We start from the raw sequence: 26,437 nt of genomic DNA, 5'->3' as shown, positions 1-26,437 counted from the left end.
TGCGCGCTGATAGGATTGGCATCTCGTGAAAAGTTAGTGAGGAGTGGGAGTCGTATATATAACCCGTCAACAGGCCCTGGTTAAGGGGGGAAAGGGTTGTTACCAAGAGGTGTGTCAGGTGTTAAAAGGATTGTCATGTCGCTGCAGATAATGCAGCTTAGCCACTTGATTTACTACGCCAATGAACGCGGGGCCCTCTGCTCGGTTTTTTCCTGCGGAGGTCCACGCCAGCACGGTTAAATCTGAAAACCTTTTTTTTTCTTTTTGTTTCTCTGTCACACCACTGAACGGATAAATTAAAAAAAAAAAATGTTGTAAACCAGTTCATTCTGGCTCCACTGTGGCTGGATGGAAACTACCCGTTACCACACTCACTGCAGTGAGTGCATGTGGCTTCAGATCCATGAGCATATCTGGAGTACGACATTCACTTGTGTCTGTCAGTAGTCTGTACCGATCAGGCATAACATTATGACCATATTGTGTGACTGATCGAAGAATGGACATGGATCCTCTGAGGATGTCCTGTGACGTCTGGACCAAAAAAAACTTCTTCACCCAAGTCCAATCACTGCAACCAATCAGAATGTAACTGCAGCCGTAGCTGGATTTCAGTCAGAAGACACTGACCAACAGACCTGATATTGTGCCTCAAAAACAGCTGTTGTTAGTGGGGGCCTTTGTGTCCTATGGGGTTGAGGGGAGGGGCCTTTCTCTGTGGATCATCCCGCAGATACTTGATTAGTTTGGGATGTAGTGAATTTGGAGGCCAGGTCAACACTTTGTGCTGTTTTTCATGACTTTTGAGTCGTTCCTTAGCTGTTTTGTGTGTTTGCCTGCATCGAGGAGTGTCATTGCTATGGGGTGGGGGTGCCTGGTCTGGTCTAGGTGGGTGGTACATGTCTAATAGGCGGTTTAGACGGTAACAATGCAGACCCTAGCAATGCATCTGCCGTGCACCTCCCTGGAATTGTAACATTGCGCCGTGGTGATGCAAACCACAAGAGCTGTGATTGGTCCTCTTGGCAGCAGCGTGTTTCTGCTGTAGTATTTCCAGTTGCTTCTCCATCTGCACAGTTTTCGAATTGATTATTTTTTTAACAATAAAGATGGAACACGCTGAGGAAAGGTTAACTGAGGAGGTTCAGAGACACGCCGTGTTCTGCGCAATTTCGCCAAAAAAGTTTTAGTCGCCATTCTTGTAAGTAGAAAGTTAACCCGACTGGCAAAAGAGACGCAGCACCGACTAGTGTTTTTACAGAGTAAACCAGACTTGACAAACACACAAGTATAAATGTCCCGCACTGGCACAGGCTGTATGCATAAGCTACGGTGTCTGTGTCCAACAGTACTATAAAAGCTGCCTTAAGTAACTTCCACACGAATGCCAGAACCAGAAGTTTTCCAGCAGAACATTGAATTGTCCCAAGGAAGTCGATCTTATTTACTTCTCCTGTCAGCGGTTTTAATCTCGGTCTTTAATCTCTGTACTTTTATTGTGACAGTAGCCGTGTTGACATTTGAAACCACTGACGACACATGGTTGTCGCGTCCGGCCAAGAAACGCGTCTGCGAGGTGCAGCCGGGGCAGTCGCCGCGCTGTAAAACAGGACAAACGTGTGGCGAATTACGTCAGAGATGTGGCCACTGAACAACAGACACTCGATACGGTTTAACAGAGGACGCGCGGGTCGGACGGACAATACAGGGTCACATTTCAGCGAGGATGGGACAAGTTGAGGTTTTGGAAACAATCAGCCGCTCAGACATTCGTGAAATCCCCATTTGATTGACACAATGCAGCAGAGCGGGAATTAGGTAGCTTTCATGAACCACAATCAACTCACAATTTGATGCTCGTTAAGTCGTCTGACTACAGAGCGAGGGGAAATATGTAAATGAGAACAATGGAATGATGAGTTTGGCTGGATTGAAGCACATTCTGAAGACTTGTTACCAGATGTTGGGTATGATTTTTCTGTGGATTCGAGAGAAACGATCTGTACAACACCACATCTCATCTTTATTTAGTTTTTTACAGGCATAGAAACTATTAAGCCCAGCCAAAGACGGGGTAATGCCAATTTAATCGGAAAAAAAGAGGATTTTCTCTTTTTAAAAGGTTTTTATTTGCAGGGCGTATGAGTGAGGATTTTTCTGTTAATTCTTTTTTTTTTTTTAAGTTTATAATCCCTTTTTCCACACATACATACACTTTTGTATCTCTTATGTGTCCTTTTTATACTTTTTTTCTTATTTTTTTACTGTTAATCTCTACTGGACATTCCTCTCCTTTTCCAGTCTGGTCCAACGATCGTCCAAAAATGACATATTATACCCAACCCAAACTTTTAGGCATCTCCTGGCTGGTGTGTACACCGATCAGCCACAACATTATGACCACTGACAGGAGAAGTGAATAAAATCGACCATCTTGTGAGAATTGAATGTCCTGTTGGGAAAAATTTGGACCTGGTATTCATGTGGATGTTACTTTGACATGTAGCACCCACCTAGACCAGACCAGGCACCCCCCCCACCCCATAGTGATGACACACAAAAACGGTTTAAAAACGCTCATGTCCAGTCTTTGATCAGTCAGAACTGTTTTGGAGGCACAAGGGAGACCTACACAATATTAGGCAGGTGGTCATAATGTTATGCCTGAGTGGTTGTCCTAATGCCACATCAGCAAAGTGCCCTATTGCCCTATATGAGCATTTTTTTTTTCACTTCAGATGTGATTTAAATTGTCATTTGTTTCATGCTGACCCTGATGAAGACCGTGAGCCGGAATGCGTCGCCGGTCCAATAAAGTAGTTTCATATAGTCCGAGTGCTTGACCTTTCCACCGTATGATTTTCTGCGCTAATGGAAAGAAACGTTTCCTTTGTTGTGGATGGAAAAGAGGGTTTTTCAAATTCCGTGTGAACAAAAACACGTACGCATTAGATCTCTTGCAACTGGCAGGTTACGGCACAGCAGAAGCAAATGGTTAATGAGGTGTAAGTGGAATGACCTGGAATTTTGTACTCAGCTTTACAGGCCAACAGAACCTCTCCATCTCTTTTTTTTTTCCTCTCCTCTAGCGGTTCAGAGCTCTGATTAGGGAGTTAGGGGTCCTTGTGGTCATATTTTAATACAAGCCTGAGCACTCCGAGGCCCTCCTCAGCCTCTCACTTGCCACATCTCTTCGCGGGGCTAGCCGTCCTCCAGAGAGCTGTTCTACATACTGCGGACAAGGAGCACAGCATTGCGCGAAAGCCTGCAGAGACTCTACACCATTTATCTCTCAGCTGCAAGGTTGGGCCAGTACTAATTGACTGAGCTGTGTGTAGGTGTGTGCGTTTGTGTGTGTGTGTGAGTGTGTGTGTGTGTGTGTGTGTGTGTGTGTCCTGGTCCCTCGAAGCGTGGCACATTAGTAGGAGCCAGAGATGATAGGATGTGGTAAAGAGAGAGGGGGAGGCCAACCTTGTGTTGCAAGTCCATCAGAGGGGGCTCAAATAAAAAGCTCTCCCGTAAAGTCAGTTATTGGCTCCTGCTCTCAGAGATACGGCCAGTAAAACTTCTCTGGGCGCAGATAAATCGCACAGCTGAAGGGAAGATCCTCATTCATTACTATGTAGTTGTTGCTTTTTTTTTTTATGTAGTTTTGTGCAACGTTGATATCCGTTATGATGACATTGCACTGAACATAGTAAAGAAATGTAACCACAAAGTAGAAAGAAGTTTTAGTTGTGAGCAATATTTTCCAAGGAACTTAAAAGACTGCTGCTTTTGTGATTTTATACACTTGACTAATGCAGAAGATAAGACAACAATGTCACCAGATAAGGCAGTGAGAAGCGGCAGCCTCCTGGGCTGAGCGATGAAGTCCATGTGGAAGTGCAGTTCATCGAGTGGCCACTTGAGGCTGGCTCCAGAAGGGAGCTAATCCCCATAGACCCCCATGTATTTCATTATTCATGACAACCGCACCGTATTTTTTATTAAGGTTTAAAATTCTGCATAATTAAGGCTAACAGGTAGCGGAGAGTTAGGTGGGTGGATCTCAACATCCGACATGACCCGCCATATTTGGAGTATCCAAGTGTGGGCGGAGTAAAGCTCGTCCAACATGGCGACTGCGACGTGTGTGTGACGTCACGATGGCTTTGTCCATATATACAGTCAATGGGTGGTGACCATAGACTGTACAAAGATGGACCGCAGATCTTACAGCAAGTAGAGCTCCCCCTGGTGACTGGCTGCAGTATAGGTTATAAGCTCCACCTCCTCCATGTTAGGACAAATCTTTTTTTTTTTACAAGAATGGTTTCAGTCATTTTAGGTAGTTAATACAATGCTGATGCATGTTCAAGTCATCCCTGGAAAGTTTCATTTTAATTAGTTATTTGGCGCTTTAGAAACAGGATGTGACATCATGGTTACTACCAGTTGCCATGCCAACAACTCTGTAGCGCGCAGAGTTAATCAAAACGCCAGGGAGTCTAGAGGAAGTGTGGTCGGCTCATCGATGGCGTGGATCTGCGTCCATTCTCAGACCAATGCACTTCTTGTGCATTGTGGACCCGCTATCCATATTTATATATGTAACAGTCTTACAACAGTTAGCGCGAAGGAGATTCAATCCATGCTGTTTTTGTTTGAGATTTACACCAAAATGGGATCAGCCCTGGAAATGGTGCTGGTAGGACCCCAAAATGTCTAAAAACTAAAACTAGACAAGTGTGTTGTTGGAGCTTTAGTGGAGATTGACAGAGATGGTGACTCAAGTCAAATGCTCAAGGTTCCTGTCATTATGGAAAAAATGCTGCACCCAGACAGTTTTTCTGCTCAGTTTCTTTCAAGAAGATTTAATTTGGAAACTGACTCCAACAGTTCCTGCGCTGAAGCGTCTGCAACGGTTCCCAGTCTCTTGGTAATAATTTTACAATTAGCTTACACCGCTAACCTGCAGGTTTTGTTTAATAACTGCTCACACGTATGTCTTCCCCCCGCGGGACTTATTTTTCGTGACGTTGTCACGATCCCATACATCATCAATTAACTTGTTGAGAAACAGTTGGAGTTGCAACCAGTGGATTGGATTGCTACAAAAATAAGACAGATTGGAATTATCCGTAAGTGTTCCTGGCTTTGTGTTGCTGCACAACCCTCGCAACCCTCGTTCTCTCTCTGTGCGCCTCTCACCACTCCGCTCTGGACTTTATCAACGCGTTGTTTGACTTGGCCTCCTCCCAATGTAAGCCCAAGTACAGCACGGAATTGGCTGTCTAACCGTCCACAGGGAGATGGTTGAGCTGTGTGAGTGTGTGTGTGTGTGTGTGTGTGTGTTGGTGGGCAACGATCTGGGGGGAGTGGAAGCACCTCATTCTCCTGGACCAGGAAGCTCTGAATCATGCTGGCTCTTCCTGGAAGGACCCAGAGGGAGCCGGGCTGAGCCGGCTGGACTCAGGCAGGCTGTCTGAGCCGGAGCTTGGCCTCTCGCTGACACCAAGCTGGTGGCGAGCGCAGCTCTTACCTCACCCTCGCAAAGGCGCGCCACGCCTTCCCTCTGCTCACCAGGTTGGCACGCTGCAGGCACTTTCCTGCACTGGGAAGAGTTTGCAGCTTTGGCTTCGGCACGCACTGATAACCTCAGCCTGTGGAACTTAGAGAAACGAGATTTTATTGATTGGATGTAAATAGCACCAGGTGGGCTACAGCGGCTGCCTTCTTTGTGCATTCTGAGATGCGTTTTCATTACCGACACCAATAGTTCAACAATCCCGCAGTTTGAAGGCATCAGTTTAGCATGCATACGAGCTAAATATAATTGTGTCAAGCTGTCACCTGCCTACGCTGTCACAGACATGGTTTAGTTCATGGAAATCACACTCTCCCCTTGCCTGAGGTGCTGGAGATCTAGGCATGTAAGCTGATATTAATAGTAGAGCCGCGTTGGTGCTGCAGGGTGTCCACACCTTCCTGTTTTCTCTGTCTTTGTTTTGGCCTCGCGTTGACAGATTTACCTCTGGAGGAACTCCAGCATCTGAAAGGGGAAAAAATGGCCTCCATTGTTCAGATGAGGCTCTAGTGGAAAGAAAACAGACTTTTTTTTTTCTTTTTTTTGGGGGGAGGAAAATAACAAGGGGGTAATAATGGGAATCGCAATACCAATATTATAAACAACCTTGTCACTGAGACGTGTATTTGTTATTTTTAAAGGAAATTGAGAGGAAAGACGTGTTTTCCCAGTGAAGTGTGCCTCTTTCAGTGAAAGTGGAAAGTCTCAGAGATGTTTAGCTCACTTTGAGGGGTTTCTGAAGGGGGCTCGCTGAGCTGCAGTATTTTTTTTTCTTTTTTGTTCTTTTTTTTTGATAGAAATCAGTTGTAATAGGGGTGGATACCACCGCCGCGTCTTCCTGCGGCACACTGTCAGATAACTTTAAGAGTTGTCTCTTCCTCTCACAGTTTTCCCCACCGAACTCCGCCGGGAAATTAAGTCAGGAGAAGTGGGAGTTATCCGACTCTGTAAAAGCACAGGCTTGGCAAGGATTCCCACAGAACTCACATTGAGACACTACATCAAAATTCAAAAAGAAGTTGTAGCATCAGCTGGGATAGAAACCAAGATAAATACAGATTCCGGAGCTACATTGTATTTGACAATTCATTGAAAGATTTGATCTAAAGCTCTCCGGTATGTGATTTAATTTGACAACTTACTAAAAATAACCCGTTGGATAATCAAAATCTTTCTAGCTGTCCGTGCAGTACAGAGAAAACGGACTATCTTTGACTGCCTGTAAAACTGGGAAATCTCATTCAACAATAAGCTGCTGTTTTTCCAAAAAGATGGATCATGGGTCAGATATTTTTGGACTTTCCATTCCGTTTAAAGATAAAAAAAAAGAAAAAAGAAATCCCCACTGTTTTTCCCTCAAAGTGTCTTCATGTTGGTTGTCGAAGATTGTCGGGCGCTATAAGGATTTATTGTTGCGTAATGCGAATCAAACAGATCTAAATCAAAAGACTATTCCCACCTAATCCTACCTCACTTTAATCTTTTTCTTTTTGCAGATTTGCGCCGCGAGTCACATTATTTTTTCGCAGCAGCTGTTGGAAGATTTTTTTGTTTAATTTTTTTTTTTTTATCCGTAATTACTAAACGAATATTGAAATCAGCTCAAACTAGAGAGCGCGTACTTGTGCCAAGAGTGAGCCATTTGTTCATCTAATAGAAGTTCTCTAATCTGGATCTCCATCAGAATGAGCAGTGATTTAAAAAAATAAAAATAAATGGGGAGGTGGGGGGAACATGGGCTAAGTGCAAAAGCTCAATAATGGTCCAAGTAACTTAACAGGGAAATCATTTGAAAAACAATTATCATGTTATTATAGTGTGTTTTCATTATCAGTTGCTCTGCAGATTATTCTTTGTATTCATTTTCATCCAATAATTGTTTGAGCTGTAATGAACACCAACAAAGAATCGCTGGTTTGTTGACCTGTAGAAAACCCACCGAAGCACCAATTATTTCCAATCAAACATTATATTTTTTTCATGGAGACTGACAAATTACATGCACAACCTATTTCGCCTGAACATTACAAATCAAAAGAATTAAAATTTGCACGCCTGCCATGTGTTTAGAAATAAAAAAAAAAGTGGAGCCAAAGCATCAACCCTCTGTGACTACTATTTGCAACTAAAATAGAAAAACACTCGGTGTCCTACTTTTCTTGTTTCTGTCTTTTTCTCGCTTGCCAATCAAGGCAAACAAAATAAGGTGTTATTTTTATTATCCGAGTGCAACTCTGAGGCTTTTCTTTGGGTTTCGGGTCCTAATGTGTGTATGTGATGTCGGGTTAAAGCCTAGATGTCTTATCTACGCTAGAAAGCTCCCGCTTGGCATTTCTTATCATTTATGTTTTATCTTTTGTGAGGACAAGGGGGAAGCTGTGGGAGAAGTGCAACCTGTGATAGATTTGTTGTGCATTGAAAATATGTTGAATAACTCTGCATCCCACAGTATTAGAAACTAACCGACATGTGGAAATGTACCGTTTTAGATTTAGACATGTCAGAACCTGCTGCGTGAAGTGTCAGAACAAGAGTCTTCCCCTTCAGCAGAGAGCCCGGGGGCCTCACTGCTCACTCCTTCACATCCTTAGAAAGTGGAGTCTTACTGGAGCGGACCCCAAGGCTTAATGTCAGCAAATTAATTATGGATTCACCCAATTAGTTCACAAACTACACTGTGTTCGAGGGAAAATGATCATTCCCCCCCAAATGATGTCTCTCTTCAGCCTTTGCTCTTAGAAAGTGTGTGTGCTCGCCCGAGTGTGTGAAGCGACACGCAGCAGGCAGGTAGCCTGACCTTTTTAATTATTCAATCTCTCAAACTCATCCGCAGACTCGCTCTCTCTTAGCATTCAGCCTCCAGTTTGGCTTCCTAACAATCTCCCTCCTGTCCAGACGTATCTCCATCTGTCTTAAACAAAAGAAAGCAACCTGTCTGTTCGGTTCTTAACGCTCGTCCAAATCACACACGAGTCTCTGTGTCAACACATGATGCGATAGTGTTACCGTAATGACCCCTCCCACAGGTGTCTGATAAAGGCGGTGGTAACTGCTATCTAATCAAAGTAACTCAGGGGCGTTGCTCGTATTTGTCAACCATATAATTATTTTGTCAGTTTGGCAAAACCAGAATTCTCTCTAGGATTATGCAGAATTGTGTTTGTCCAGACAGCAGCTAATGATGTTTTCCTTTATTGATTATCCTATGCATTCATTCTCTGATGCAATAATGAAGCATTTAGTCAATAAAAGGTCAAAATGGAAACATATAATTGCAAGGGCAACAGAATTCCTTGTTTTGTTTGAGTCTAAAACCTGATGTCATGATGAACAAGTCCCCGCCAAGTCATCCTCATAGTTTAGAAGCTAACGCCCTTTCATTCATGCAAATTGCTGTCAGTTAGTGTTGATTTACCAGTGTGTTAATTGACAAACCTGCTTGGGGAGACACCTCCTCCTTACCAGAGAATTAACCTTTTAGATTGACTGGTGTGTAAGGAGAATATGGTGTCATCGGCGTAGAGTCGTCTGAGATGCATCAGATGAGGTCAAAGCACTGAGCTTAATCCTGTTATTTGATGATCTTGGTTGGCCTCCGCCCAGAAATAGTTTCTCACTCTACAAATTACTTTTAATACGTCAAAAGTCCATCATATAAAATCGAGGTATGAGATGTTTATATTTGCGCCGATCCCATCAGAACCCATCGGCAATCATCTGAACCTTCTTCCAAATTTTGCTCTAAATAACAAACATCCTGATTAGGGATGTCCCAAGGCTTTTCTGCACACCGATCTGGTATCGATCTTTTAATATTCAGTATCGGTTCAAGTCCCGACCTAATCTTAATTTAACAAAATATCCACCTCTGGAAATTCATAAAATCCTTTTTTTGTCTTACTTGTGTTCTCCAAGATCATGTATGCACCCAGCCCTCTCAAACTAGGAGAACTTATGCTTATACAACTAGGAGAATGCAGCTCCCCGGGAAACTTTTTGAACCGTAGGGTTCAGTGTATACTGTGCATACTTGCCAAGTATACTTGCCGTATTTTGCATTTTTATCATTTCTTTTTGAGCGACGATCTCTTAGAATCACCTCACAAAACATCCACATTGCACTATTTATACATTTCAGTCTGACTGACTATACTTTCCACAGTAAAGTACCTTCATTCAGCAGACATGCTCATGCTGCACGATGCGTGAAATTTGTTCTCGTTCCTAGGACTGCAGAACAAAGTTTGTTTTGGCCAAGTAATTTATACTTTGTGAGAAACAGAAGAAGTTCATTCAGCTTGCACCCACGCACAGTATGCTGAGAGATTAGCGGTCACACTGCGAATATTAGCTTCTCGAAGCCCAGCTAGTGGACGCTAGCATTAATGTTTTTCCACATTACTGCTTTTCCGCATTAACCACGCCTACTTCCAGTTTCTGACCAAACGCAGAATAGTTGTCGGAATGCTACGTGAGTAAAAAGGTCCGTCCGATTGACAAATGACTTCTCGCTTCTTGCAAAATGTATAACAGCCATGTTGGGCATGTGATTTTGTGGCAGCTTTGACACTAACCAACTACCACTGCGTTAGAAGAAGTTCTTTTCTTTGTTTTCTTTTTGCCAGCTTTGCCACCATCTGGGTGCTAAGAGATTTTGATGCTAAAGGGACGTGGTTTTAGTTTATGACAGACTTAAATCAAATAACTACAAAAAAATCAGTTTTGATTGAAACCCCATACCGACCCGATCATTTTAAAAATGTGTGGATCGGCCCAGATACCAGTATAATCCCGATTACAGATATCTAGGCCATGACTTTCTGTTTCATGAGCTGCTCATTGTTTAAAGTGCGACTAGCAACACTAGATGCTGTAGTTTAGCGATGACGTCTGCGATCAGTTTAACACGTATTTGCTCCACAAACATGATGTGTTGGCCCATTTGTTGAAGCGCTGTAACGGAGCGTCTCTTCTGCTCGCCACGCACTGTTTACCTCCCAGAAACCAAAGCCTGGTCAATAATCCTTCGGACTACAACCAGACTCCATATAGAATCCACAAAGCTTCCGCTGTCGAAATCTTATCCCTTGACTATAGATATTTGCATATTCATATGCAAATATCTGTATGTAGATACCGTAGTTATTTCTTCAAAATCTGGCAAAAGCAGCAGTCTTCAACATTCAGTTTTGTTCTGTTTCTTGACAAATGACAAAAAGCTGTTATTTTTCCTTTAAGATCGTTCGATCAGAATGCAATTTTCGTATTTGTTTGTTAGTGTTTAGCTTAGCTTAGCTTAGCTTGGCTGCATCTTCATGCTGCTCACCACAGATTCATGCTTGTTGCAGATTTACTTTTGTTAAAACTGCCATTTTGCCATAAATATACTTTCAATAATCCACAATAACAAAAATACAGTCGAGTTTTGACCAATATTTACAGTTTTATTCATCTTTTTCTGGGTTTCAATCACAAACAGATCACTCATTTTTGTGCGCGTGTTGTGCTGTATTCGAACCGCAACCCACCCACCCTCGTCGACTGACTGCCCTGCCCCCGCCTAAGCGCACTGTGCACGGGCAGTAGTGATCCCTGTGGTTTACCGACACCGGGCAGAGTTTGTGCTCACGACGGAGCCATCCTTGGGAGACGGAGTCAGCCGTCACAGATATGGATTCCTATATTTAATGGCTCTCGCTCGCGCACAAATGTTTCTCTTTCGGGGAGCGGAGGCTGCACAGGGCGGGGAGTTTTATTGATCATCTGACTTTTAATGCCTCTTAAATATTAAGATTCATGTATATGACCTTTGTTTTTGCATTGAGTGTGCAAAATCCTTGCCTAAATACCCTTTCAGATCCTGCTTACTGAGCTTTCAGCTTTATTTATTTATTTATTTATTTATTTTACACTGTGGATTTCTCTTTCCCCTGCATTTATTAAAGAACAGAGATTATGCTTGGCCGTGGTTTCGGGGTTCGCTCCGCTTGCAGTCGGCTCAGGAGCTGGTTGCAAACAGAAAAGGGGCACGAGCAGTGGAAAAGGTTTGGCCTCATGCGCGGATCTAGTTAGCCTCAGCAAGCACTCCTTTTCTCCACTTCCCACCCTCTCTGCCACTCTCACTCTTTACACACACACACACACACACACACACACATACATAAGTGGACGGCCCTGGAAGAAGAGGGCCTGGTGATTGATGACTCTGTGTGAGAAATCTCAGAGGCAGCAGCTCTACAGAGAGATGGACACATGAAAAGGGAGGAGGAGGGTCTTGGGGGAGAGTGAAATGAATTAGGGTGAGGCCTTGCAGCGGCGGTTAACATACTGGAGCCGGAGTGGCGTATTGTTGAGAAAGACACCCTGGAAATAACCTCGTGTGTGGCTTCGCCTCTTCAGGGTCACCGTCTCACTCACAAGCAGTAACTTTATGAGCAGTCCGTGCGTAGCTTTTCTGCAATTAATACTTTGAATCCTGTTTTTCTCTTGTCTGTATAGTGTTTATATGCTGCTTTATTCATATTCTGTTCTGCTGCTCGCTGCCTTCTACCGGCCTCAAACAGATATGAGCTGGGTTCTGCTCAAGGTTTCCTTCGTGTGCAGGGAGCTTTCCCCTGCAGCCGTCGCCTTAGCGTTCGCTCTCTGGGTCTCAGGTTCCGTGAAGCATTTTGAGACAATTTGGAAACAATCCGTCACTGGAAATAATCTACCGGAGGGTTCCTTCCTCTGTTGCTGACGTGACTCTTTATTTTTTCCATTTGGGTTTGGATGCTTAGCGTCTCCTTTACCGATTGTAATAACACATATGGCTCCGAAATCAAATCTCCATATGGACCTCTAGACACGGTCTGAAAACGGAGTATTTCTAATAATTGGTTAATAGAGAGGGCGAATTCAGAGCAAAATCTTGAATAATAATAAAAACAAAATGTCCTGATGGCGCGTTGCGCTCCTTCTCTGTGTACCTCCCAGTGCGATGGTGCTATATGGTCCCATATGTGCAGAAGTGTCATGATAATGTCACATTTTACCGCCCACACACATGCCTCCTGGCTCCGAGCTCCAGACTTGACTGGATTTCTCATATATTCCACTAAAAGACCGAAGCACAGGCCGACTCGCGCATCAGTCTGGTTGCTTACCGACGGCAACGGAGAGCGCTGCTCCTGTCCTGTTTTCTTTTTCTTTTCTTTTTTTTTGTCCTCTCCCCTAAATCCTGACAACGAAGAGCTGATGAAGACTTTGTGGGATAACTGTAGCTTTTACGCTTTCCGACAGAGAGGGAGATTTTTTTGGGACTGTGAGGGGAAAACTCCACACCGTTGAGCACGGTGTAGAATTTAATTTAATCCTGCGTTTCATTCATTTGATTCTTATTGATGCGGATCCTCTCTCATTATGTAATGCAAGTGCAAAATCGTGCCCAAATACAGGATACATACTCATACAGGAATGTAAACTGTGCAATTTAACATTCTCAGGTGCGATTGCAACTGTGCATCCCCCCTCCCCTTCCAAACCTTCCAAACATGGAGAGCCACGCAGCTTCACTTACCAGCTTTCTTTTAAAAAGTAGAGAGCTTGGATGGGCTTGGATGTTTTAAGAAAAAACTGACCATAACGAAGCAACTCTTCATTGTACACATGTGTAAAGTAAGCGTGATGGTGTGCTGCTCCGTGAGTAGATGTTAACTACCCTCTGTTGGCCTGAATGTGTCATTACATGACAGCCAACCTTCAGGTGCAGACTTTCACTTTGTCAGATGATAAATTTCCCTCTCCCTCTCATCTCCCATCTGGTTTCTTTCCCGTATTTGCTTTGTTTTAAATGGCCTTTTTCGTAAAAAAAATAATAAGAATAAAATAAATAAATAATAAAAAAATAAAAACAAAAGTTTGCGTTTGAGTAGAGGAGTACCTCAAATACCACCGCGATCAATAAGAGATGCGCCGAGTGACGAGCTAGATGGAGCTTCAGATTCAGAGCGCTTGTCAGGGAAAGAAAAACACACTTCAAACGAGAGAAAAGTGGAGCTTTCAGAGCGCAGGAGCTCCGGAGCAAATGGAGCACTTTGTCACCAACAGTATCTGAGAGCATGTGTGTGAGAATGTGACTGTAGATATCTGTTGCCTGCAGCTTCCCTGGCTCTTTGTGAGCGGGAGGCTGAGTGACTTTGTAGTCAAGGACTCTTTATTGCCTTCCCGTGTCAGAGATTTTCTTCACGCTTTTACATCAATAATGTGTGTGTGTGTGTGTGTGTGTGTGTATAGACGGTACGTGTGTGCGCACGCCAGCATTGTGTTTAACCGCCCTCCTTTGTGGCTTTCCCCGTAGGTGTATGTGCCGAGGCGGTATGCCCCGGGGAATAGTGCTGACAGTGCACTAGGAGTCTGAACCTTGTCAGTATCTGTGGCTGAGGAGGAGAAGGTGCCGAGCCGAGCCGAGCCGAGCCGAAGCCGCGCCGTCCCGTGCCGTGTTTGACGCCATGTCCCTGACTGACAAACACAAAGTGAAGAGACAGCGGCTGGACCGGATCTGCGAAGGTAAAGTTATGTGACTTTCCTTAACTTTCCCCGTCCCCCCCACGCTTCACCGAGCACGTCGCATCAAATGCCATTTTAATGCAAGCCAAGGGGCCTCGGAGTCGATCTAAACACCTAAACCTGATCTGTGTGTGGTATTGATTTTCTTGTGTTTGGAGCTGCAGTGGATCAAATCGAGCCTCGCCGTATAAAGGTTGAACTGTAGTTACTGAATGTGAACAAACGGCTAAATATCAAGCCACAGCTGAATAGTTAGTGTAGTTTCTTTCTATATATCTGTTAAAAAAAACGATCAGCCACAACATAAAAACCACTCCGGGCAGACTTCTGTGTCTGGTGAGTGGGGGTGGCCTGTGTATGTGTGTGTGTTATGAAATTGTCATTATGCGTATAGAGATGGATGGGGTCACGCCTCAGAAGATATTGTTTGCATACACTGATCAGCCATAACATTATGACCACTGACTGGAAAAGTAAATAACCATGTGGATGCACAAGGTGTTGACCTGGCCTCCAAATTCACTAGATCCCAAACTGATCAAGTATCTGCGAGTTGATCCACAGAGGCCCCTCCCCTCAACTCCAAAGGACCCCCACTAACAATATCCTGTTTCCAGACGCCACAGGACACGCTCAGAAGGCCCACGTCCATTCTCTGATGAGTCAAAACTGGTTCTGTAGACTTACACAATATCAGGACGGTGGTTCTATTGCTTTGGCTGATCCTCTAGCCAACTACCACTACGTGCATGACCCAAACACCTATCGGTGATCAATGCCCATTGATTGCTATCATTTTTTCCTGGCACTCAACGCATGTCAGATACTACAGTGCACGGCGGTTGACCTCGGCAGCGAGCAGTCATCTGGCGGCCATAAATGAGATTACTGCTGCGCTCTGGCCTCTCCGTGAGGCGCGGCGTGTTTGTGTAGGAGTGTCTGTTGGGCGACTTGTGTTTATGGAGAATCTCTAAACATCTGAGCTCAAGTTAGATCACCGCGGGGAGTTGAATGGTTTCCATCCCGTCACGCCTGTTAAGAAGCAGCCAATTTTACATCGCGAACCGCGGTGATTATTAGGCTTTAGGTCGCGGATTAGAGAGCGGCGGCGTTGCATTGAAGGGCCTGCACATGAAGAAATAGGAACCCTCCCCTGCTGTGCACATAGCTACATAGTCAGCCCAGGCAACAAGAAATAGAGGTCTTTGTGTGGGTGTAGAAAGTGTGTCTGAAGCCTTGTGAATGTGCATTTTTAAACCCACTTGTTTGACTCGGCCCAGTTTGTGTGTGTGTGTGTGTGTCTGTGTATGTGTGTCTGTCAGACTGTGACCTGAGGTAAAATCATCTCCTTTCTGCTGTCTGGGTCCCCAAGAGGCTTGTTAAGCTGCTGGGCCCTCCTGGAGCCAGCGCAGGGAGAAAGCAGACATGACTGCAGCGCTGGAAAATGAAGCAAGACGCACCATTACCCCCAGAGCCAGCATATTTGTTTTGCAGCGTGATGTAAGCACCTCAGCGTGGCGCGCATGAAATGAAGGACATATGCCACGCTTCCTGTAAAATGCTCATGCTCATGCTCTTGTGATGAACTTTCGGTCTGAATCGCTTGCGTGCGGAGTCTAGAAATAAATCAAAACTCCAGGAAAATACATCAGAGTGCAGAATCCATACAAATATAAAAAAATACTCTTAAATGTGATCGAGGCTGCTCCTTTTAAGAAATATCTCACTAGATGCTGGATGTATTTCTATTTTCTGTTATGTTGTTGAAGCTTTGAATCTTTGACTGCACTATCTTGTTTGTTGTCAATATACACCAAGAGATTTTTTTCAATTTAGGGAGATTAAATTTAAGGAAATTTACCAGCACCTAAAGGGAGAATTAGTCCCACTAACCAACCGTTCATCTTGAGACAAATACCTTGGTGTACGTATTGTGGTACAGTGCAGTAAAAATATATGGTTTAAACATAAGCACTGGCCAGCTGAAGTCCAATCCAAGAAATAGTAATCCCATTCCATAAAAAAATGTTTGTTTGTTTTTTTGCTTTCTAGAGGTGCTCATGATCAGATTCTGTTGGACCGTTGGATAAAACCAGGCTTTGTGCTTATGTCCTGCTCCTGGCAGTGGCTTTATAATGGTGGTAATCTACCGTAATCTACCGGCCCCTGTGAGGGCCAAGAACATTAACCCTCTTAAAAAGGCTTGCAGTATTTGAATTACCATAACTCACAATGGTTTGCGCTATAGACCCCTTCACGGTTTGTAAACAATATAATGTTTTCTAAGGGGCGGGGCTTAACTGGAGGCAAAACATCTGAAACACTATAGCTTTTAACGGCGGTTAGCATATTTGGCTGTGCATATTTTAGAGAATATACAAATACACTCATTCTCCAAGATCGTGAGTGTTATTTTAAAAAGTTGACTCTGACTGATGGGACTACACTCACCGACCCCTACACTCTCACTCAAGAATGGACGATTTGACCAAAAGAGGACACAGAGGAGACGAAGTCTGGTCTGTCTTTATCAAGTGAAGCTTCTCCTGCAAAGATATTGCAAGAAGTAAGTGGAACCACTGTGGAGGGTAACGTAGTAAATGCAACTTCTGCTTGGACACCCCTGAAACACACAATTAATGTTGTGTTGCTCGCTGTTAATGTCAACAGAATCCCCCAAATAATGACTTAACGTAATTTCGGTCACGATTTATTCCAACCCATAATGTTATCCAGGCTGAAACTGATGATGCATTACAAATTAATTTCACCTGACATCAAGTGTGCACTTTGTTGATAATTGTCTCACTCCAATCCTTTCTTTTAATCGCCAAAGCCAAACCAAAGTTGTCGACAACTGGCAGTGGCTGGTACGTGATAAAACTTGTCTTTTGGATTTTTCTGTGTTGGCACCAAAAAAAAAATGCTTCCCTCTATTTTGTCTCCAGTTAACATTGTGACGTCACAGTGACGTAGGCCATGAAGGGGCGAAATTCAAAGTGTGGCTGAACACTGGGAAGTTGTGCTTTTGTCAGGAAGTCCTTAGTGACATCTCAATGGTTTAACTAACTTTGTTTTTACCAACAAATTCCTCCAAACAACTCTCTCTGGTCTTGCATCGTTACCCAACCTGCAGCCAACAGCAGCGGTGCGTCGTCATTGCCGCGATGGCTTTTTTTATTTTACAGAACAGTCACACTTTTACTTTTGTCCGTTGGTGAGTTACGGTAATTCAAATGCCAAAGTTTTTCCATTTATGTTTAGGTCTTAAACGGTTAAGTAATTCACACAAACAGAAATTCATTGAGCTTAGCCTTAAAGGTGAGTCATCAGCTTGGTCATCTTTCAAAGCGCAGGTGTCCCGCGTGTCGGTGGAAATCCTTCCTGATTACAGTTGCAATTCTCATCCAGATGCCGAATCTCTGCGAGCGTCGGACAGCTGAGGTAGTTAGTCATTCCTGAGGGAACAACAGTTTGCCTGCTCTGCTGGGCATGAGCTCAAAGCCCACGAGAGACGGTAACAGGTGTTGCTGTGATGCATGCTTCGCGGTGAGCTTTACCTGCCGACGTTCCTCCTCGCACGCTCGCAGACACACACGAGGACGCACGCGCCGGCTCTCCAGATGGCCATCATATAAGATCAGTGAATCAGTCCTCTGGCGGACATTGTGAGGGCGTAAAGGGAAAAAAAAAGAAAAAAGAAAAAAAAAAAAAAAAAAAACAGCTTGTGATTTGTGATTTGCTCGTGAGCCAGCGACCAGGCAGAGTCGTCCCGCCGATTGCTTGTAGCGGCGTGATAAGGCTGCCATGGCGATTGTCTCAGAGCGGGGAGGAAAAACACACACACACGCACGCACACACACACGAAGCGAGACTACCGCTTTTGGTTTCGACGCGCAGGTACAAACCCTCCACCGACTCCATTTGGCCGCCGACGGTCGCAACTCATCTTAATCCAGGTTCGCACTTCAACCGGGCTTCAGTTGGCAAAGGGACACAGAGCAGATGAAGCCGTGATTTGCGCCTCTCAGTCGCTTTCAAGTGGAAATCTGGAACAATCTTTTTTTTTTAAACGATAATAATAATAAAACGTCTGCTGAGACCACACTCCCTCTTCACTGTCCAAGAGCTTTCGCCTTTTGTTTCTTTTGTTTTCCCAACATTTAAAAAAAAAAAACAACTCCTGTCATCCAAGGCAGTTTCCAACACCATGCAAGGTGTAAATTATATTATTATTATTTCTTTAAATATCATAGCCCAAATCGTTAATTCGGGCTGTTTCTAAATTGGCATTTATGGCAATGGGATCACAAATCCATCCTCTCAAAAAAAAAACCCGGTGGCTAGATGACACGGCTGATTAAGCCATTAAAATCCTTGATATGTATTTAGCATAATCTGGCCTGTCTGCAAACAAGGAGGCAGGGAGCTGGTTGCAAATGTTTTATTTTTTATTTTTTTTATCAAAAGCTGCTAGTTAGCTCGATCAAAGCAGCTGCTGGGAAACATTAGCTTTAATTTAGCGTTATGAGTAATAGGGGGGAAAAAAAGAAAAGACTTTCCCTCTCCTTTTCTCCGTGAGCGGTGGAGATTTGTTTCTGTCGTCTGAGGAGATGAGGAGCGATCTGCCGCGGCCCGTGTTTCCTGCCAGCCTCGGGTCCTTTCATGTTCTCGGCTTAATTCGAGCTGAACCAGTGTTCATCATTTCGCAGCGACTGGGCCGAGTGGCTGGGAGGGAGGACAGTTCTGCTCCCGATCCATTTTTATTTATTTATTTATTTATTTTTCTTCCTCCCTTGCCAAGATTATTGTTTTGCTTGTAGACCGCAATACTCTTTCCCCCTCTGGGTTAGATTAGAGCTGCTCTAATCTAGTCAGATAATGTTTTAATCAACATCTGCATTTTATTCGTGTTGTGTAACACGATGACACTTTATGGTGGTTTAATTAGGACTATAATTCATCCGTATCAGTTGCTGAACAAACGCACAATGGTTCTTTTATTTTAGCGTTGATTATGTTCCTTTGTGTGTAAGCAAATTTGTTTTGTGTGAACTATGAAATGAAACGATGATCTCATATTGACTGACTGAACTAAGAAGAAATATATGAAATCTCAGATATAGGGAAAGTCTTTCGAGTAAATTTGATATTTTAATTCGACACTTTCAGAGATGATTGAGACAACACAGGCCCTCATGCAAGGGCTTATCACCCAAGAATGGTAAAGAAGATGTGTACTGAATTCAAGACGAAGCTCTAGATGTAGTAGGGAACTGTGTCGGGAGGAACGTGGGGCATCTACACTGGTCTGGCATAACATTATGACCACCTTCTATAATTGTGACAGTTGTGACTCATCAGATATGGGCCTTCTAAGGGTGTCCTGTAGTGTCTGCCAATGGGATGTTGTTAGTGGGGCCTATGGGTTGAGGGGAGCACAGGGACCTGATCAGTTTAGGAACAACTCAAAAAAACATGAAAAACAGCACTGGTCTGGTCTGGTCTAGGTATATGGTACATGTCTAAGTAACATGTTTTAATGATGGCTGATCAGTGTAAGTGTAAGGTCATGGTGTGTGGATGAAGATATTTCACCATTCGTCTAAGTGGCTTCTTTAGAAGTGAAGAAGCCTTCGCTTTGTTTTCGTATCTCGTCGCATAGAGACCGCGGTGCGTCTTTATCATCGACGGTTGGAATCTGCATGAAATGCTGACATCAAACCCTCATTCAGACTTTTTTTTTTCCCAATCAGAATAGTGCTAATTTTCCACTGTTGCACGTTGGTGTTTTCTCAGGATTTTAGTACGACTGCTGAGATTCGGGCACCTTTTAATCTCGTGAATATGTATGTAAAGCCCATGATCTTTAAGCTCTTGTAAAATAGAAAGTGCCTGCGAAACCATGCATTAACATCGCAGGAGATGCGCGTACTGTAAATGCCATTTTTGAGTTCATTGTGCATGTACGTTCAGTTCCCCCCTCCTCGCTACATCACTGCTTAAAACCACGGTTTGGTTGTTTATAATGTAATCGTTTAACTGAAGGCAAATGGTATTCTCTGTTCTATCCTTCTCTCCCGTCTCCTTCCCTCCCTCTTCTCTCACTCAGCTGCACACTCCTCGTCTCTCCAAAAAGCAAGCGGGCTGTCGTCTCTCCCTTCTGTCTGCCCCATCTGTGATGCAGTATGGGCCACTGGCTTGATAATGATAGGCAGGCGGAGAGCGGGGCTGCGCACGAGGCAAAGATGGAACAAACCGAGCCGCTAAAATGGAAGACAAGACTCTAATCAGATGCTTCACCAAATCTACTAGAGGTCTTGCCCTGTAGCGGCTCTCGCTCGGCCCCGCGCTCCTCCTTCTCCTCCTCCTCCTCCTCTTCCGACCTTGCAAATGTGTGACACGCCGCGGCGTGCTCTGCAGAGACGCGAGGTGGTAAAGAGGCGGAGGACGGCGTCTCGATAGCGCAGCAGATGTAAACCCTCCCGAAAGCCATCGGACCAGAATTGGTACCATGTGTTTTTCTTTCCTCGTCACCCCTCATTCCTCCCTTTACTTGTGTTGGAATGAGAAAAGTGCCCAGAGGCTCGTTAAAACTTTAATATACTGTACAATCACAGTAATTGAGTAGAATTTTCAAGTTCTTCCAGTCACGGTTTTAATTTATGAAGTCCCCATGAAAGTTTAATGGTTCGGCAGTTGTAGAGTCGCAGCTATCTAAATCATTCTGCAGCTATCTCCGCCTGCGCTGCCTGCCAAGTCCTGCCGTTAGCGTCCTGTGCCCTAGAAAGATGGCCAGATTGCTCCAAAGGCATGACTGTTGCTGGACGTCTGTTCAACACATTGTACCTAGAGGTCTTTCACAGAGCCGTATGACTGGCTGTGAGCTAGCAAGCAGAGAGTTGGCATACATTTGGATGTTGTTCACCAAATATCCAGTGTGGGTTTTGGAGTTTTCTTTTATTGTATTATGCATACTTGCAAAATACAGGATCCCTGTTGCTTGATGAGTGTGGTGTAGCATGCTCACTTAATTATGGAGCAGCTCTCAGGAGAGGCACGTCAGAGAGCGCAGAGAAGATGAATTCGGTAGCCCGGCTTCTCCCGCTTATGAATTGTGGGAACTGCAGCAATTTGCCTGATGGGAGATATGATACGCCATATCCTTGTTTCACTTTTAGCAACACCGTCGCGGCCGCGCTTGAGATGTTTATTATTGTTATTAATATTTTGTCAGGAAGCGGGGATCTGAGTGACACGCGGCCCTGGTAGGGGCTTATTAAAAGAAGTTATTGTCTGCGATCGCCGCGGAGAGATACAACGCAGTGATTAATGGTGTGTCTCACCGTTGACAAAAAAGCGCAGGGAGACTCGTGCCTGGGAGGACGGTGCTGAGAAATCACTGGAAGGAAATTGCTAGGTATGCTTTACCTCTAATGAAAGGAAACATGCTGTACATGTGCATCATCATGGACTGCGCAAGGCTGCCTGGAAACCGGGGATGTTCTGATTTCTTTTTTGTTCGACCTATTTAATGTTCTCCAATTTGGATGTTCCAAGATTTTTTTATTATTTTTTTTTAAATCTATTGTTGGAATTTGATTTTATATCATCGTTGCATCACTTAAGCTCCAAGCTGGAGCTGGTTATAGCGTCTTCCCCCTGTGACTTGACAGGTAGCGGGACAACATAAAGAATCCCAGCACTATAGCAGTCTCTTGTGAGTCCTAAACTGTTATAAATTTAGCCCATCTCGGTCACGCTGTCTCAGCATCTTAGCTTCGGGAGCATCCAGATGATGCCACTGGAGACTTGCTGCAAAAAAAAAAAAAAAAAATGTTATTTTAAAGCCCTGTTGCCACTTTTTTTCCCCCTTCTCACAGAATAGAAACAAGCATGTAGTCAATCTAGTTGTCACAGTCCAGTTGGTGCGATCCTATCCTCTTCCGCTGCCTTGTCCTATCTCATTTTGTTGGCCTTAGAGGTAAAGTCAAAACTGGCAGCCCCTCGCCTTATCTGCCTTTTTCCCATCACATACTTATCAAAGCTCCCTTCTTCTCCTCCTGCTGCTGTTTACATTTCTCTTGTCACGGCAAGTAAACACTGGCAGTTATCTCGCTGATGGTAACATCTCAGATAAGCCGCATTGCTCTGTTGCACATCTGCTTTATGTATAGCAGTAACGACGGGCAAGTGGAAATGAGACTAAGAATAAAGGAGTTCATTGATAATGTGAATGTTAATTGTTTGCAGTTGACAAGGCTGCAACTTGGGAGTCTGATGTGCACTAATTCCACTTTACTCATAGCACCTTCTAAAATTTAAGATTGCCCTGCTTTTCTGTTTTATGATCCCTTATGTCTGTGTAGTACGTTAACGTGAGACCTTTTTTGCATACACTCAATATGTGAATCTGCAGTTGTCCAGTAGAGGAGGCTGTGCAATCCTCGTGGTTCAAGTGGTGCATGTTCTAGCTTCCTTCTCGCAGCCATCAGATTAAATGTGACCCTCAGTAATACTTAAGCGAGTGGCCATTGTTACCACCCCTCTCTCCTGGGACTACGTACGTATCAGCCCCCAACCTCCTGTGTCCCTATGGGAGGATCCATTCATGCCTAGAGGGGATAGCGGTTGTTGGCCAATGGAGAGGTGAGCAGTGAGTATCATAAACACCGGAGGTTTACACTCCAGCAGCCTGTGTACACTATCTAGTTCAAGTGATGTCACAGGAGGCAGTGGATTTAAGCAGGAAGCTAATCCCCTCGTGGCAAAATACAGTGAACGAACAGACCGTCTCTGCCAATGGCGTGCAACAACCCCCATTGGATTAGTGCGTCTCGTCCCCTCCTCCATTCTGTTGCCACTGTCCGGCATGTGTTTTTACCCCAATATCTCACCCATTGGGTTTTTGGTTTGGAAGGTAACCGTGATGGCCCAGCACAAGCATGGTCCCTGCTGAGAGTAGAGTGGAGTAGATCCTCGCTCTGAAGGTGTGTTGCTTTTCTTTCTGCCTCTGTGTATACTGTATGTGTGTGTTTATCATGTTGTACCTGTCTCCTTGTGGATTTCTAATGTTTCCAGGGATGAATTATTTAGATAGGCTGCCAGCAGGGAGCTACGTGATAGCACAGACTTAAGTGTGAGGGGAGGGGGGAGCCCACAGCTGCTGATCAGGTAAAGGGGTAACTTCTGCTTCACCTTTTCTTCTCTCCTCTCTGTTCGTCCTTTTTGATTGGGGGGGTGAGTGTAACCGGAGAGTTGAAACCCAATACATGGCTCTATTTTCCGCTTTTATAGCTGTCCTCGTTATTGTCTTCACTGATGCCTAACTCAAGCGAGCAGTCGCATTTTGGTGGCTCTCTGGGCCAGCAAGGAGCTGAATGGAGTGAAGGCCAGAACGGCGGTTCTGCAAGTCGTTGTCACTACTGTGGTACGGTGGCAGGACGTAGGAATTCTTTGGCGCTAGGTGGGGGAGACGGTGGAGTGTGGTTTCACCATCTCTTAGATCTTCATCCGAAACAGGACTCGGTCCACCAGGCTTCCCTGTACAGACAGATCGAGCAGGAACAGCATGGACAGCAGCTGCTGAGGAAGAACTCTGTGCCCGATCTGAGCAGTAGCCTCTACCTCAGGCAAGTCATGGCAGGCCGGGCTTCGGCACCTCCTCAGGATTACTACCTGGCTGACGCAACCTTATCTGGTCAGTCGCTTGAAGAGTCTGGGTTTTACAGGGATAACCAGCACTTACTCACCAGATCAGCCTCGCATTATGGGCCCAGCACCGGGGCGGGGGGGCCTACCTGGGATCAAGGACAGGCGTGGGCCACACCTTCCGTATTGGCCTCAGCTTCTACCCCTACTCCCACGCGTCCTCCCCTTCCGCCTCCTCCCCCACCGCCGCCTCCTCCTCCTCCACCTCCTCCCCCTCCCCTCCATGAGCTGAGCCGTTTGTATAGGGAAAGTCTGGGATCTAAGATGATCCCAGACGTCCAGCGTATTGGTGGCCGCTCTTCCTCTCCTGTGGTCTACGGGGTTCAGCCCCCTCTTCCTCTTTACGCTGCCGAGCCGTCGTCTCTCTCTGCTCGTCAGGCTTATAACAGTATCAACAGCTTGTCCCTGGAACACCGCCAGCCAGCTGCCACCAAGTCAGTGGTGGACCCAGCTTCTCAGGGAATGGACGGAGTTCTGCCCCGGGCTTACGGAGCTGTAGCCTCCCAAAGGCTGCCTTATGACCCCAGCTATGACCCCAGCTCAGGCATGGTGGCTGCCACAGCTGGAATGACATCCAGCTTGCCTCTTCACCATCCCAGTGCTGCAGACCCCAAGAAGATGGTGGACCCTGCCTTTTTATCTTTCCTTCGGGCTGAAGGCTTGGCTGAAAGCACAATTACTCTCCTGCTGCAACATGGCTTCGATTCCACTCCCACCCTGGCGATGATGGAAGACCACGATGTCCGGTCTGTGGCTCCTAACTTGGCCCAGGCCCGTGTTCTGTCCCGTGTGGTGCTTGGTTGTAAGACCGGAGGGATGGCAGCACGTACCCGATCCAATAGCTTCAGCCATCGCAACGACCTTTACATGCAGCCCCAAGGTTTGACCATGGACCCCAGCCTGATCCAGCAGCCTCCCACCACCCTACAGACAGTGTCCCCAAGGATGGGAGAATTTCTTGGTAGAAGACCCAGCAGCGCACCCTCTCAACATCTCCTGGAAACCACCACCTACCCAGGAGCACGGCCCATGGCAACTGGAGCTTTCCCACTAAGCCCCGGAGGATGTAGTAGTGCCGTTACTCAGGGAAGACCATTCTCCATGTACAATGCACACACTGGTCTCGCCATGTCTGCTCTCGGACAACAGCCTCCTCCAGCTCCAGGAACGCCTGGAGCGGCGCCCAAAACCTTCTCTGGCTCCTACTCCCCCATGGAGCTGATGAAGAGGGCCCCCAACCTTCCCCCAGCATCGCCTGTAGGAGCACCGAGCCCGCTTCACAGCCCACAACTTCTGCGGAAAGGGATCAACGCTGCACCAGAGAGTACCATTGTTCCCGTAACTTCTTCGTCCACTTTCCAAGCACAAAACCTTAACAACACCAAGCTGGTGGGACGACGCACTGGTCCGCCTGTCATAGTCTCAACTATGGCCACCACACCTGACACAAGTAATTTCAAATTTAACCTTTTTCACAAATACCTTTAAACCCTCTCATCTATATTCCCTCTTGTCCTTGCTGAAATTCTTTATTTTTTTGTAGATTTTGTTTCATGTAGATTTGATGCATAGTAAGACTTAATCCTATATATGATAGATTTCTGGCGTGCTACAAAAAAAAAAAAAATAGGAAAAAAAAGCCACGTTTTTGAATGAAGGAGTAGCATGTAAGATGCATCTGACAAGTTAAGCAGCTTTGCTTTGAGAGGTCTTTTTTTAAACCATTTATACATGTATTGCAACAGAGTTGTGTCATTTGCCAGAGGGGATCCTTTCACATCATCAAGTTGAAACATATCTCATGAGCAGCTTTCCTGTTATTGAGGTCAACATTGTTTTTGGTCTTGTTCTTTCGTGCTTAAGTTTTTGGCTGAAAATCTCTTGAAGCAACAGTTTGCTTTTGGAGCTGACCACCATGATTTTTCAGTGTTTTTCCTAATTTTTAGTTTTCTCTCTGGTTGTGGTATAAAAAAAAAATCTGATTAAGACGCTTACACATTAGACAGCACTGTTTAAATACAGCATTGTGCAGCTGTTCTCCTATTATACTATTGATGTTCATTTTTAGACTAGATCTAAACACTCAAGGGAAAGTTTATTTTTGTGATGCCAAGTTACTGTCATTCTATTTTACAGTGCACTCTCTCGTAATCAATGGATTAACTGGCTCAAATCCAATTACACTAATTGGATGTATGTTTGCGTAGTCTATAATAGGTAACTGTTTTTATAGACACCCTCCTTGATATTGTGGTTGCACTGACTAAAAGTCTCCTTGTTGCACTGACGGTTAAAGTCAAACTCACCCCCAGTAATTTCAAAGTAAATTTCCACTCTGCTGTTTTCACTCGACATTTTCTAAGGTGTTTGGTATTAAAATCAATTTCTGTAAACAGCAGCTGTGATGTTCTATTCACCTTTCAGCAATTCTATTACAGCTTTTTTCTTTTTTTTTATAGTGTCACAGCTTGAAGGAAATTATCACTAAATCAATACTCAGTTTACCTTGTACGTGTGCAATAACAGCTTTGTTATTGCACCGCATATTCTTGTGATTGAGGATTTTTTTGTTTTATTTTTTTTTGTCTCATAATAGGTTAATACAAATAGTGA

The 26,437-nt window shown here is 44.7% G+C and overlaps 1 protein-coding gene across 3 annotated transcripts in view; it reads left to right on the top strand.

Moving 5' to 3' along the window:
* Nucleotides 1-26,437, top strand: part of LOC125022172 (C-terminal-binding protein 2) — a 102,051-nt gene that overhangs the window by 31,766 nt on the left and 43,848 nt on the right. The window contains exon 2 of one of the 3 annotated variants that reach the window (XM_047608560.1): nt 13,905-14,113. In XM_047608560.1, the coding sequence (XP_047464516.1) occupies nt 14,056-14,113 (58 nt within the window). In that variant the 5' untranslated portion in view covers nt 13,905-14,055. Of the gene's footprint in view, nt 1-13,904; nt 14,114-23,374; nt 25,275-26,437 lie in introns of those variants that run through there. The other 2 variants (XM_047608559.1, XM_047608557.1) reach the window with 2 other exon arrangements.

The sequence above is a fragment of the Mugil cephalus genome, chromosome 16, assembly GCF_022458985.1.
Source record: "Mugil cephalus isolate CIBA_MC_2020 chromosome 16, CIBA_Mcephalus_1.1, whole genome shotgun sequence".
In the NCBI taxonomy this organism is placed as follows: Eukaryota; Metazoa; Chordata; class Actinopteri; order Mugiliformes; family Mugilidae; genus Mugil; species Mugil cephalus.
Note: the sequence above shows the minus strand (reverse complement) of the source record. Positions and strands in the feature narration are given on the sequence as shown.